The sequence below is a fragment of the Lissotriton helveticus genome, chromosome 10 (genome assembly GCF_964261635.1).
Source record: "Lissotriton helveticus chromosome 10, aLisHel1.1, whole genome shotgun sequence".
Classification (NCBI taxonomy): Eukaryota; Metazoa; Chordata; class Amphibia; order Caudata; family Salamandridae; genus Lissotriton; species Lissotriton helveticus.
The window spans coordinates 425,583,284-425,598,932 of NC_136071.1; the positions used below are offsets into that span (position 1 = coordinate 425,583,284).

The 15,649-nt window shown below is 47.2% G+C and overlaps 1 protein-coding gene and 1 long non-coding RNA gene across 7 annotated transcripts in view; one reads left to right on the forward strand and one right to left on the reverse strand.

The window, feature by feature from the left end:
* UBN1 (ubinuclein 1) overlaps positions 1-15,649 on the reverse strand; it is an 810,192-nt gene that overhangs the window by 383,824 nt on the left and 410,719 nt on the right. For all 6 annotated transcript variants that reach the window (XM_078662914.1, XM_078662913.1, XM_078662915.1 and 3 more), the window contains one exon: positions 9,189-9,630. In XM_078662914.1, coding sequence (XP_078519040.1) covers positions 9,189-9,630 — 442 coding nt within the window. The remainder of the gene's footprint in view (positions 1-9,188; positions 9,631-15,649) is intronic.
* LOC144784250 (uncharacterized) overlaps positions 1-15,649 on the forward strand; it is a 497,620-nt gene that overhangs the window by 380,739 nt on the left and 101,232 nt on the right. The window lies entirely within an intron of this gene.

Consider the following 15,649-nt stretch of genomic DNA (forward strand, 5'->3'; position numbering starts at 1 on the left):
GCTACAGCCTCAGGTGGCAATCTGTACTGTCTGATTCGTGGTAACACTACACCTGGTTTGAGAGTCACACGATAGGGTGTGATTTGCATGTAACCTACATCAGTTGGACCTTGCGCCCATAAATGCTGTGGAACATTAGACAATCTGGGATCAAAATCTCGTAATACATAGTGACCCTTAAAGTCACGTAGGAACAATCGTATTCCCTCTGGGGAACAGCATATAACTGCACCTAACTCTTTCAGTGTTTTAATGCCTAATAGATTTTCTGGACATGACTTAGTAAGTAACAGATCAGTAGTACGGGACAATGGACCTACTTCTAGAGTAACTGGCTTTGAAATCTCATTTACGATAGGTTTTCCTGAAAATCCAAGGGAAACATTTCTTGAGCCTGAGAGCGGAGCCCCTGGAACTTCGGCGTGACTAATTGTGGTCCTACTTGCCCCTGTATCAATTAAGAACTTTCTGTCTTTCCCTAATACTTGACTATGAACATAGGGACCTTCTTGATCTACAGGTATCTCGATGAGAGGCAAGCCTACCTCCCTCTCCAGGCTGTTTCATGAATACTGCTGGTACTCTGGATACTCAGACTGTGCATACTGGTACATCTGCTGTGTGACATGCTGGGTTGCAGCAATAGGCTGCGGTACTGTAACTGTCTGTTGTGCATTCTGTGGCTGAGGAGTCTGTGAAACTTGCTCTTGTCTAGGCGGACGTGGTCTTTCTTTAGTCTTACCAGTAGCTATGTTGTGTTTCAGAACTGCACACTCATTTATAAAATGACCTGGCTGTTTACAATAGTTGCAGTTCCCTTTAACGGGAGCCGCAGGATGATTGACTTGATTCGGACCCCTCTTCTGACTGTCTTGAGGAACGGATTGTGCAACTAGTACTTTCATTTTCGTGTCTTTCATACGTTTTCTCTCGTGTTCTTGCTCTTCTCTGATTCTATTCTGGTGGTACTGGAGCATCTGGAGCATCTGGGACGGGGTATTAGCTTGCCAGGTACTTTCGACTTTCAAAACTCGATTTTTAACTTGTGGGCTTGAATTCTCGACTAATTTAGTAACAAAAAGGTGAGGGTATGACTCACTACTTGTCTTGAGGCCACTATTGATACTAAAACACTTTTCAAATCTAGAATAAAAATCACTAATATCTTCCTCTTGTTTCTGTTTACAGGCTGAGATTGCATCCCAGTCTTCCTTTTTCGTTGTTAATAATCTGGGTAAAACTTGAATCAATAATTCTGGTAATTCTTTACATTTCTCTCCTAGACCGGTACCTGGTACACGTGACTTATCTTCTGCTTCTAGAACTGTCCAATCGATCTTTTTCTCTCCCACCTCCCATTCTTTTTCCTTTAGCTTTTCATACACCCCTGCGGGCAACAGGACCTTTAACATTTTAATGATATCTGGGTAAGTGTATTCTCCCATACGGAGCATGTCTTTTAATTCTCTATGGAACCCTGCTGGATCTTTGTCATGACAGGGAATTAATTTCTTCATTTCGAGGAGTTCCATCTTTGTAATCGGGGTGTAAACAAACACTCGTTGCATTTCACCGTCCTCTGTCTTAACTGGATGTACTTCTCGTAACGGGTTCTGTCTTTCCATGTAAAATGGTTTACTTTCTGGGGGTGAGACATGAACAAAATGTGGGTTCAGAAACGTTCTATATTTGTGACGCTGTTCTAGAATGACACTAATTAAATCGGTACCTAGACCTCTCCATCTATACTGGAGTAACTCGTTCAGGATATCATGTAACGGACCTGGATCAGAGTGCTGACCCTCATACAATGTAATGAGGTGCTGGATCATATACATACCCACCAGTCGTTGCTCGGCTGGGGGCAATTTCAGAAACATTTGTGCCACTATTTCGTCTGGAAAAGTGGTAGAATCAGTAATCCATCGGACTGCTGATCGGGCTAGTTCCTGCTCATGCATGGTACTTAATTCACTGTAACCGATTCGTGATTTCAGAATGTGATCGGTAGCTTGGAACACTTGTTCTAGGGAACCTTGTTCTGGTGCTGAATGATGGAGAATTGACTTGTGTTCTAGGCGTAAATGGCGATCTGGAAATCTAGATTTTCCTACATACGCTATCCTGGCGGTATTCTCGTCCTCTACCTCTTCAGTATCAGAGTTACTTTCTTTCTCGCTTACTTGTGCTGCTTTACGCTGTTCATGTATCTTTATTATTTCTCTACGGATTTTCTTGTACATACTCTCCATGGCACTAATGGTATTGTGCTTACCCTCGGCTATATTATCACTCCACTTTGTCAGGATTTTCATTTCGGCCTGATCTTTAGACGGGTAATCTTGTTCTCTTATTAGACAGTTAATTAAAAACTTTAATATCATACGCTGGATCTCAGCTTTCCTTTGAGACATGGCATCACTAATACTTTCTGGATCATCCCCTGTACGGATGAAACGATAGATTCTGTCTAGATCTTCTTTCATATTGGGTAGGGTGACTAGATACTCGGTCACCCTCCTTACGCGTACTGAATATAAAACCATATTATTCTCGCCTGGGACTGGGTCATAGGCACATTCGCCAAGGGCTGGCCTGATTTCTGCGACAGACTTATTACTCTTGGGAGTACGCTGTGATGCTTGAGCATGTAATTCGAGTGCTGATAAACGCTTGCGTGGCGGCGGGGTTTGAGGAGGACCTCCTCCTGCGGCCCCTAGACTAGAATCGTCGACTGATATTCTTCGTGGCGGAGCGGGAAATTGAAATGCTGGCTGGACCGGGGGTACCGTAGCAGGTACTGCATGGGGTGCCCCGGTGTCTGGAGGAGCAGGATGTGCCTGATTTACAGGGACTGGCGGAGCGCGAACAGGATTTGCATATTCAGGGACTGTGTCGTCCAGATAGGACGAAATAAAAATATCAGCTGCGGTCTGTTTGTGACGTAGCTTGGTCGGAACTAATGGTGGCGGGAAATTACTGGATGCCTCCGGGGTCGCTTTTGGCAAGCCCTCGGCAAGAAGAGGATACATACCCTTAATAAGGGCATTCCTCTGTCTGTCTGACTGTTCGGCTTTGACTTGTTCACCTATCTCGATTAATTCTTTTTCTTGGGCTCGCTCTAAGGATTCTCTACTTAATTCTGACTTTCTGATTTCTTTTTCGGTTCTTTTATGAGCTTCTTTACGCCATAACTCAATGGCATCTTTCTGTGACTGTCTGGCTTTCTTTTTCCATAATGCTTCTTCTACTCGCATGATGCATTCGGCATCCCATGTACCCGATACGGGCCATCTATACTTTTCTTCTAACTGTTTGGTATACTCTACCCATAAATCTAGATACAATATGGCACTTATGCCATGTTTCTGATACATAAAGTGACCTGGACTGTCCCTGGGCGGGACGGGAACTGCTGCTTCCAGCAGACCCTTTCTAGTTTTTAACTGACGTAACTTGGAAAATATGGGCATGACTGAACTGTAATCTAGACACAATACAATACACAATGAACACGATACTTATTCCCCATTCATACCACGACATTAAAATACATGAAAAACATTTAAAATAACAGTTCGAACAGAATACTACCTGGAAATACTGAGAACAGAACACATAAATTTTCTCGAGAACAGAAACTGACTAGAACAGAAACTAGATGCACTGCTGAAACAGTACGAAACTTACCGGTCTCGTAAAGAGACACGTCAGGACCCGCATCCACCGAAGTGGACACTTCGTTTGTGGGACTGTGTACCACCAACCCACAGACCAGAGTCAATTAAATTGACCCTGTCTAGATACCACCCCAGTAACGGTACTCACCGGGCAGCAAGAACGGAAGGCCTCAGACTGGACTGGACTGCTACGACGACGGACGACGAACTTCGGACTTCGGACTTCAGTTACGGGTGGACCTCCGGATACCTCGGACCTTGGACTCTTGGCTTGGGCTCTGGTCGGGACTCGCCGCGTTCCTCCACCGTCTCGTCTGGATGCTGGACCGCCTCCTCCGTCTCCTCCGTGGGCCTGAGGGATACTTGAGCAGAAATATCTGCCACTGCGCAGAAGAGTTCCGTCACGACTGCAGAGGGTCGGCGTGGCTTCACCGACGCGTAGGGAAAGGGCAAGTCCCTGTTCGGGCGCCATTATGTGGTAAATAAATAAATAATACCTCTCTTTTTGACTAGACATATATCATAACAGATAGCTCAATAAATAAGAGTCAAGATTCGAGGTAGTAGGAGTTTTGCAGGTTTAATACAGCATAAGGACAGGAACAGGACAACCTGCATAGGAATAGGATGACAGGGCCCAGCAGCTGCTGGGGCTGGGTCTGGGATGAGCGCGCTGACCTTTAATAACAATACATGAGCATATATACATAACGCAAACACATAGCATTACATTGCAATAGGCGTAACAGTGGGTGGAGCAGTAGGTGTGACGCGTAGCAGTCGCGAAAGATAAGGGTGAGAAGAAGGTGTAACAGGGCGTATACATAGACATGTGATGCAAACGTAACAGAATATGTCATGAATGGGGCGGAGACCATGGAGGGGGCTACCTGAGGAGCCGGGACCTCTAACCTGATGGTGCGCGCAAACTGGCAATGACGTATTACTAGGAGAAGCTGGGGGCTATGAACTCTGTGCTAGGAGCAGAGACTGAAGTCTGGAGAGTCAGGGCGACATGTACCTAAACCCTATCTAGTATCTGATGTTTAGGGAACATGTTGATATAAACTAGAAGTCATAAGGGGAAAGGCTAACTTGATTCTAAGACTGGACCATGCATTATTCTACATGTAGTGCGTGATGAAGAATATTAAATGACCATTAAATGCAGTATTTCTCTAACATGGAGCCCTGAAGGCTAGACAATGACGGAAACTATTGATGCGATTCAGTAGCTTAGGAATGCAGGGAAGGAGGGCTGAACTGATAACTGGAATCATAACATATTCTTGGCAGACTCAGAGACTGAGCCAGGCTGGGCCGGGCACTGCGAGGCAGGAAGTAAGTGAGGGGTCGAGGATACAGGTGGGGGCTGTATCGCTCCTCAGCGAGGCTTCAGGAGACAGGAGTTGAATCTGGTGTCCAGGCCCTTTTGAGGCCTAGAAACGGGGACTTTATAATAGAATAACGTGCACACTGAGAAACGTGGCAACGTAGCTTTACATAGGCCTGATATTCGTATTATTCACGAGGACTGGAAACTGGCATACTAGAGGTGGACACAACTGTAATTGCGTCATTAATCAGACATGGGGAATGCATATGCATATTTAATCATGCACACATAACATATGATGGATGACACGTAGGGACACAAAACATGGCAAAATTTACTTTTCCTCAGACCTCCGGTCTTCGATCCGCGTGAGGGGCCCGGGGAAGGTGACCTTCTCTGTGCTGGCGCGGGCGTCACGGGCACCGTCCGCTGTGTTCGCCCCATGGGTGTCGTGGGTGACCTTTCGGTCCGATCCGGCCTGCTAGATGTGGTTCAGGCCCCTGTCTGTAGCAACATTGGGCAAACTGGGTCTCCGGGGTCTCCTCTGTCTAGTGTTGATCTTCCAGGTGTCTGGCTGCGAGGGGTCTGTGGTACGTCCTCGGTAGGGGAGGCGGAAGGCTCTCCGTGTGGACTCTCCCCGTCAGCACCGCCAGGGCCACCCGCCGTTCTTGATTACCCCGCTGATTGCAGCCACAGTGAGTCAGTGTTTCTTAGAGGGCCTCGGGTCTGTCATTGGGGGCCCCTAGGCGGGCATCAGAGCTCACTCAGGGGCGTACGTGTCGTTGCTCCCTGGTACTCTCCGCCGCGTGGTTCCCAGGCGGCAGTCAGTGGCGCTGGCTCTTGGGCATCGGAGTTAAGAAGCAGGAGTCTCCGCACCTCTCCCTCACAAAAAACGCTCCGGCGGCGCCATCTTGGATTGGGGACGTCTCGTGGCCTCTGCGGGCGGCTTCCCCGATGTCTAGCGCCGAGCGGCCGGGCCCGTATCAGTCCCCACGTGTGTTTGCCGCGGTGGGTCATCAGGAGTAGTACCCGTCTAGGTTCCCCGCATCATACGAAGCGCACTCGGATCCCAGATCGCCACGGGTCCGCTGCGAGTCCGGGGTCCACAACTCTCCCCTGGACTCCGCTGCGCTTTGTGTTTGGTAGCGCACTCCGGATGTCACAGCTTACCGGCGAGGTGTGTTGGGCGCTCCTGAGCCCGGCAATGGTGGGGACCTCTCCAGTCCCTTGGGATCTCTCGCATCAGTCCCTGGGCGCCGCCATTTTGGGGGAGGATCTGCCGAGGTCGTCAGGGGCCGGTGCGGGTGCGGGTGCACCCCGGACACGCCGTTTCTCTCCGAGGCCCCCCCGGTGGTCCCGGGAGTCACCTACAGCTGTTGGAGGTGGTAGTATTGCGTAGTGGTAGTTTTCATCGTCGGTACGACGGGCAGCCGACCGGAGCTCTAAGGGAGCCCGTCCGCCATCTTGGCCAGTTCAGCCACGCCCTACTGGTGACAGAGCACACCACGGGACATGATGACACTTTACAGGATACATATGTTATCCGTGCCCACTAACGTCCATTTAGTCATAAATCTTTACCACACTCTCACACGAAGAGCGTGCCAGGCACATTATGACAATGGACAGTGAGCAAAATATAACTTGGAGCCTTATTAGCTCTGATAAGTCCACATCCCAGAATTGGAGGCGAATAAGCGGTGAGGAATATACAGTTAGAGTATACACCAGAAACAGTGTTATCGCAGATAAGTAACTCTTCTTCTGATGAATATTTGTAACCACGGTAGTTCTCATCTTGTGAACTGATACCAAAGCCCCTCCAAGGAGCTGAGTCTCAAGAGTGGAACTTTACAATACGAAGTCCTGTAAGAAAGAGTAGATAAAAAGGTCCTCCCTCCGGACCACAGAATCAATACAGTAGTGCCTGGTGAAAGTATGGAGGGATGCACACGTGGCTGGCTGCAGGAGTCAATCAATCAATCAAATCCATTACTCGATCTTACACATAAGATCATAAAAGCGTCAGAAAAATATTTACAATCACATTTTAGAAAGACATAAAAAAAGAGCTTAAAACCTGAGTCTTAAAAGTGTGCTACCATACAGTTTATATAAAAATTCATTTAACCTATTTACATAATGCCGTAAAAATTATAAGTCATTTTTAAGTCGTCTTATTTGCCATCCTGCTTCCTCTTTTTAATGCATGCCCATAAGAATGACGCTAACGAAAAGTACACAAAAGAATTGCTACACGACAATATTTACAATTGTAGCGCTTGCAAATTGGTACAATAAAAGTGTGCATTTCCTAATGGTAGAAACCACAACAACAAAAAAGTGAAGATCATCCTGTGTAGACAAGTTGTCACACGGACATAGGGAAAGTTCTGAATGTTTACATTTCTTCCATGGATATCACACCATCAGAAGAATCAGATTTAAACAAAATCCAAGCAAGATATATTTGTGCTGTGGGAAAGTAACATCGGCCAGATAATAATAGCTATTCTCCTCCAATGCTGGGGTTAGATCATAAAGTCGTGCCGACTGAGTGTGGAAGTGTTTTTCCCTTCTTAAATATTGGGCTCTCTTAATAAAAGTCTCAGTTACTTTCTGCTTGGATAGGGATTTACAGGTAGAAGGATCATTAAAAAGGTGACTTAAACCAAGTGCAGATAGTTCTGAATCCACATATTTTATCCACCTAATCCTACTGTGGTTACCTAACTTTAGAATAGTTGTTATTGTATTTTGCGTAAGGGGGACTGTGTCCAAAACAGGGACAACCTGAGTCAGGCCTTTAGCCATAGGCTTAGCTCAGGTGGAATGATCCCCAAGGCCTTCAGGAAGGTCATTATGGACAAGGCATAACACAGTTTGATGAAAAGGAGAACCCATCACAAAAAGGACTGTTTGAAAACTACCATCTCTTTCTTCGCCAGGCAAAAGAGTGCATAAATAGGCAGGTACTAACTGCCTGCACTTCTCAGAAGAGGTACAACACTTTTAATAGGAGGTTACTGTCAGTTCTAATAAGAAAATATGTACTCTGGGATAGTGAATACCTAGACTTCCCTATTTCAGTTCCAGTTAAAGCACTGTGGAAAATTCAACCAAAAGTTCATTTTCCACCCTGTACTCCTCAGTTCCATCAATGCAAAAATTAAGGGCTGCGATGAATTCAACGAGCTCAGCCTCTTCCCTTCTTTAGAGGGATGAGGCAAGGAGAAGAATGCTGGAAGCATAATGGACTGCCAAATGCAAGGGTGCCACCAATTGTGGAAAAACAGGGTGCACACTTGTGACGAACATCTGTGAATTTGGGTAACTTAATCCCTGATGATTACATTTCCATCAGGGGAGGTAGGGAGTGTTTTTGCTTGGCTAATAAAATAATTTCAAATGTTTAAATAGAAACCAATTGGTCCCAACGAAGTACATTGGGGAAGAAAAAGCACTGAACTAATCACAATGGATTCTGCAGATCTGAATACAAACAATGTTTAAGGAAAGACAAAGTACGTTTCTGAACGAAATGGATGCTTAATTGGACAATGATTAAACATGGCTTAGAGATGAATAACGAGTGTCCTTCTATGCGCCTATGCTAGAGACATTAGAGAACATTTCTTTCCCAGGTCTAACGTGCTAGGTGGGTTTCATTGTATGATGTCGCGAGGAGGCTGGAGGGAGGATGTGGCGGGGCATCTCATACTGCACACGTTCACACCTGATTTTACTCAGTGCATAAACCAACAAATATGTAGAAGACATCGTGCTGCATTTAGCAGTGCTTTTCAAGCTAAGAAGTGCCTTGATATTATCGGTAGAAGCTACATTCTATCTTTTGATTGAATGCACATCATAATATGGACTTGTGTTTGTTTCTGCCCCTCCCCCCTTCCCAGGGTGATTCTGAAGGTGCATTAGTAAACAAGCATTTGCAATGCAATAGGTCTCGCATTTGCCAGAGTTTAAGCTATTGGCATTGTCATGACAATGCCTTTTATTTATTTGTTTTCCAAACCCACACATAAATAAAAAGCATTGTAATTTAGAAAGTCAATAGCTCAAACTCTAGTAAATGCGAGACCTACTGCATTGCAAATGCTCGCTTCTTTAAGCAGGCTACAAAATGAAGGGCATTGGTAACATATTCGCCATACCTGTGTGAGTTCTGTTATACGCTTCTCCAATGGTAAAGGTAGACCTTCAGGGACTGAGGGGGGCGGTTTCACACTAGGCTCTGGTGATGCTCCCAACGACGGCTCGCTCCCATCCTCCACCTCAGGGAATGGGCTGCTATCCGGAGAATCATTCAACAGACGCTCAAGATCTAGATCGCTCAGAGTGTTCATCGCATTGGCAGCTTCCAGCAAGTCTGTGGCTGTGGCTGAGCCAAAGAGTGTCAGAAGAGGGTCAGAAATAGATTCCGCTTCCTGTTGAGTAGGCATCACAACAGGCGCAGACTGTGATGAAGAGGTTACTGTCTGCTCATCTTCCTTCTTCTGGGACTCTTTCTCCTTCTGGAACTTTCTCAACATCTCATTTACACTCATGGAATATTTCTTCTTCTTCTTCTCCTTTAACCCATTTAGAGCAGTAAATCTGAAGAGGCAAAAGACCTAGTCTTAATAGTGAAGGTATAGCAAGTACAATTACATCACATGGGTTTTAACGACAATAAAAGGAAATCAATTTCTAAGGGGTTTTCCAGTAGTCCTACCTCCATTCAGACCCATTAAGGCACTTACTCATGGATTAAAAAATAGATTGTGCGCTATATGAACAGCAGCCGGTAAGAAGTAATCTGTGTATCTGCACTTGCGTCTCAATCAGAGGAATAATGACGTAAATTCGCGCTAAAGGAATGGACACCGCATGCAGTGAAGCTTCTTACAAGGATGTACGACTAATTACCTTCAAATTCGAATTGTACTCTCGCTTCTGGAGCCATAATTATGCCTAACTGATGACACGATTGGTACAGTAATTTAAACGTGTTTTCTCGCTGATCAATTTTTTTTTAAATCAAGAGGAAGTGGAATTATATCACGGTGAAACAGCTGTTGGCTGTTAAGGCTGAAAGAATTGAATGGAAATATATCGCCATGAATTAAGAATCGATCTATACAAGTTAAGACTGTGCATTTTAGTTATTTTTCCCTTTGCAAAATTACACATAATATTGATTATGAATATATTTTGCGAAAGAAATTTAGCTTTATTGTATTCACTCTCCACTTTAATAGAGTAACCAATTTATTTTGCTTGATGAGATAGCAGGTAACACTCCTCAGTAAATCACCAATCATGCTGCAGAGATCGACATGCAACATGAACCATACAGGCTTAGAAACAAAAAATACCAAATCTGATTTTTTCACTGTGCAGAGTGCAATATAAAGGGTATCAATGAAGTAGTAAAAGTAGCACCTGTAATTTACCTCCTACCCCCCACCATGGCCCACAGTGGTGCGTCAATGATCAATAAAAAAACAATTAGTATTATTATTACTGTAGCTGATTATTAGGATTTTTAGCAACTTTCATCGGTTCAAATATAAGGTTACAAAAGGGGGTGGTGATGGACGGAGCATCAGAACCAATCAAACACTCACACCCAGTCAACAGATCTGGGTTTAATCCATCACCGTTCTTTAGCCCACTCTGCCACCCCAGTTCAGACATGGCCATATGCAAATCAGTCTGACCCTGTGCCTCATGGGAACAGACCTTTAATTTATTACACTGCAGAGACAACAGGTAACCTCACTGCTATGCGAGGAGCACATTCGCTACAGGTGGGGCCATCCTGATCCTTTTGCCTCTATTTTATATGGGAAGGGGAGACGCACGCCATCCCGCACACATCAGGAGGCGGCCTCGATTCTGGGAATAGAATGAGAGAAGCTGGAGCCCGAGCTGTCCCACCATCAGCGCCCCCCTCCCCGCAGCCCCGCGTGGTGCGCTGCACTGAACCCAAGACCCGGAAGAAACTGAACAAACCATCCGCAGAGAAAAGCAATAGGGTACGTTCGTCCTTGATACAGCAGCTTAACAGCAGGGAGTACTCCACGGTGGAGTAAGGAGAAGTTTCACTCTATTCCTGCTGGCCTGTAGTCCTCCTGCATGAGGTACATCCTAAGGCAAAAAAGATAAGATGCTCTGCCTACAAAGCATCCCCCCTCCCTAGGCTGAGGAGGGCCTCTTTCACATTTCATTACTTTACTCACTTGCCAACCGGATGCGGGGGGCTCCTGCTCGTATCCTTCTTCTGCGGGGATTTCACCAGTGACAGTAGTAATCTCTACTTGTTAACAGAGTAGTTGTTTACATCCCCAGTTTCTTCCCGGCCCTACTTCAATGATGCTCACCATTTACATACTCGTTCATCCCATCTTCTATGACCAGCCACAAAGTATGCACAAGGTCAGGGCCGGGCCGGACTGGCCATAGCTGGCACTGGGCGTTTTCCCGGGGGGCCGAAAAGGTGGGGGCCAGTTTTGGATCAGTTGGGCGTTATATGGCACTGGGGGCCGGTTTTACAGCAGTGCTGCAATATCGACACCCTGTAACAAGAGCACAGCAGCAGTATTTCCCACGAGCACCATCAGTCCCCCACCCATCTCCACTGCATCGGTCGGACATCATTTCCAGGGCTGGTTTTCATTCCCAGCCTGGCCCTGCTCATGGTCCCAGTGGAATGGATGATCCAGGACGTGGGAACTGTGACCCACCCTCGAAACTGGACTCATGGTGAAAATACTTAGTATTAATGTCCGGGGACTTAATACTGTAGCCAAACGTCTGGCCCTCTTAGCAAAGCTGGGAGATTCTCAGAGTGTTGTCTGTCTCCTACAGGAAACGCACCTTCTTCGATGGGACTGGGGCCATATGAAATCAAAATGGTATGATAGACAATATTTCTCATCTGACCCCGGAAAGAAGGCTGGGTGGAGATTCTCTTAGCTAGCCACTTTCGGGGGCATGTGCTCCACGTACAGTGTGAAATTGCGGGCCATGTGCTTTCCCTAAGAGACTCACTCCACACTCATACCTTTACGATAGCTTGTTTGTATGCCCATAATGAACACAAGAAATCCTTTATTCAGCAAGCAATTGAAAGGGTCCTCACCAACTCAGAATTCAATATACTAATTAGGGTAGACTTCAATTTAGTTCCTAATGCCCTTCTGGATCGCTCGATTCAGCGGATGGCTTGGCAGGGCCATACACTCCCCAGGGGTTGAAGTGGCTTGGGGAGGCGGGCCTAGTGGATGCATGGAGGTTTCAGAACCCCTCTATGAAGAGTTATTCCTTTTCCTCTGCTGCCCTACAGACCTACGCTAGGATAGACTACATTTTAGTCACCACATCCTTTCTGTCTGCAGTTACTTAAACAGAAATAGGAGTGGCAGTGCTCTCTTATCACGTCCCCATCACACTCACACTTCAGCTACCCACCAGCTGCCCTCGATCGCAGCAAAGGAGACTCAATCCTAAGTTATTGGCTTATTCCTTTAAAGAAAAAAAACGGGTGTAATCCAAGGGTATCGCACTACAAAAGTAACTCCACACACATCAGTGGCCCTATGGTGGGACGCCTAAGGCAGTGGTAAGAAGAGCCTATATAGCAATAGCCGCAAAACTTAACAAGGACAGGAAGGATGAGTGTAGTACACTAGACACAAGTCAGGTATTTGGAGGAGTCACACAGGCAAACAGGGTCCCACAAGACACAGAGACAGCTGACGCTCATTAGAAAGCACATTAAGGTGCTGGACTTGGAAGTGGCGGAACATGCCTTTCTCTGCATGTAGGAGAGTAGAATCGGCTTACTATGGTTGCCCCCACTTTTTGCTGCGTTTCACTGATTTATCGACTTTAGTCTGGCTAGGGCCCTGCTAACCAGGACCTCAGCCTAGCTGCTTCCTCTCTAAATTGTACATTAGGTACACTCCAGATTGGTTACTGGGTTACTCTTGCGAGTCCCTAGTATATGGTACCTTAGGTACCAAGGGCATAGGTACCCCAGAGGCCTACCAGGGGCTGAAGCATGTATTATGCCACCCCTGGGAAGCCTTCCAAAATGGCACCACAGGTCTGCTACTGCAGCCTGGGTAAGGTGATACTTGTACCCCTTACTTAGATATAGTATACATATATATATATATCCACACACAAAAGGTTGCCTGGAATGAGGAAGCACACACGGAAGCTGCTCAATATCCCTTCTTTAATGGGGGAAAGACACGCAATCACAGCAGGAAAATCTCGCTCTGAAAGTGGTCCCTTGGTTTTGCCCAACGCGTTTCATGCAGGGTAGCATTTCGTCAGGGGCAGCCAGGCTCGAATTAGAGTTCCGGTCACGGCAGTTTATAAAGACACCTGTGATTTCATTTCCCGCCCAGGTGGGCGTGGCCACCCCGTGGCCTTCTGGATCTTGTGGTGCTTTACATTGTTTCTCCAGTGAGTCGCCGTCTCCCAGCTCAAATGTACATAAGTGGTATTTCCCAGGTGGGTGGCGCAGATAAACCATGCCGCTTGTCATGCTCATAATTTTCCTCCATCGGGCGCTTCTGTCCTTGAGTCGAAGCGACGCTTGGCGCCTCAACAGGGCTGTACCGAGGTACAGCGGGCTTCACTCGCGGCTCAGGCTGCGCCGCACTTTATCCACACACAAAAGGTTGCCTGGAATGAGGAAGCACACACGGAAGCTGCTCAATATCCCTTCTTTAATGGGGGAAAGACACGCAATCACAGCAGGAAAATCTCGCTCTGAAAGTGGTCCCTTGGTTTTGCCCAACGCGTTTCATGCAGGGTAGCATTTCGTCAGGGGCAGCCAGGCTCGAATTAGAGTTCCGGTCACGGCAGTTTATAAAGACACCTGTGATTTCATTTCCCGCCCAGGTGGGCGTGGCCACCCCGTGGCCTTCTGGATCTTGTGGTGCTTTACATTGTTTCTCCAGTGAGTCGCCGTCTCCCAGCTCAAATGTACATAAGCGGTATTTCCCAGGTGGGTGGCGCAGATAAACCATGCCGCTTGTCATGCTCATAATTTTCCTCCATCGGGCGCTTCTGTCCTTGAGTCGAAGCGACGCTTGGCGCCTCAACAGGGCTGTACCGAGGTACAGCGGGCTTCACTCGCGGCTCAGGCTGCGCCGCACTTTATCCACACACAAAAGGTTGCCTGGAATGAGGAAGCACACACGGAAGCTGCTCAATATCCCTTCTTTAATGGGGGAAAGACACGCAATCACAGCAGGAAAATCTCGCTCTGAAAGTGGTCCCTTGGTTTTGCCCAACGCGTTTCATGCAGGGTAGCATTTCGTCAGGGGCAGCCAGGCTCGAATTAGAGTTCCGGTCACGGCAGTTTATAAAGACACCTGTGATTTCATTTCCCGCCCAGGTGGGCGTGGCCACCCCGTGGCCTTCTGGATCTTGTGGTGCTTTACATTGTTTCTCCAGTGAGTCGCCGTCTCCCAGCTCAAATGTACATAAGCGGCTTCGACTCAAGGACAGAAGCGCCCGATGGAGGAAAATTATGAGCATGACAAGCGGCATGGTTTATCTGCGCCACCCACCTGGGAAATACCGCTTCTGTACATTTGAGCTGGGAGACGGCGACTCACTGGAGAAACAATGTAAAGCACCACAAGATCCAGAAGGCCACGGGGTGGCCACGCCCACCTGGGCGGGAAATGAAATCACAGGTGTCTTTATAAACTGCCGTGACCGGAACTCTAATTCGAGCCTGGCTGCCCCTGACGAAATGCTACCCTGCATGAAACGCGTTGGGCAAAACCAAGGGACCACTTTCAGAGCGAGATTTTCCTGCTGTGATTGCGTGTCTTTCCCCCATTAAAGAAGGGATATTGAGCAGCTTCCGTGTGTGCTTCCTCATTCCAGGAAACCTTTTGTGTGTGGATATATATATATATATATATATATATATATATAATTGCTCGAAGGCAGCTTGGTTTATGTATAGGTGAGGACGGGGATCCACTCGTAGACGCCGCTCCGTACGGGATCCGCCCGACGCGTTTCGAAGCTCCATATGCTTCTCTTCAGGGGCTTTAACGTAAGCGGTGTGCGCAACCGCCGATCCACTTCCCCATTTTATATATAACACACCCACCGATGGGAGGCTCAAATGAGACTGTGCATTCTGGGAAGTGTGGTCCGGGAAGCACATAATCAAGTCCTGTATGGACTCCACAAGTGGGCCCGTCCTCGATTCCAAGTACGACTGCTGCTTCACTTTCGTGACCCCCAGGGTACCGGGGTGGTGCATACTCCGCGGCTGGACGGCCGCGTATAAATCATTGCTCGAAGGTGTCCACCTTTGAGTAGCACGCGAGCAGCAGCTTGGTTTATGTATAGGTGAGGACGGGGATCCACTCGTAGACCCTGCTCCGTACGGGATCCGCCCGACGCGTTTCAAAGCTCCATATGCTTCTCTTCAGGGGCTTTAACGGAAGCGGTGTGCGCAACCGCCGACCCACTTCCCCATTTTATATATAACACACCCACCGATGGGAGGCTCAAATGAGACTGTGCATTCTGGGAAGTGTGGTCCGGGAAGCACACAATCAAGTCCTGTATGGACTCCACAAGTGGG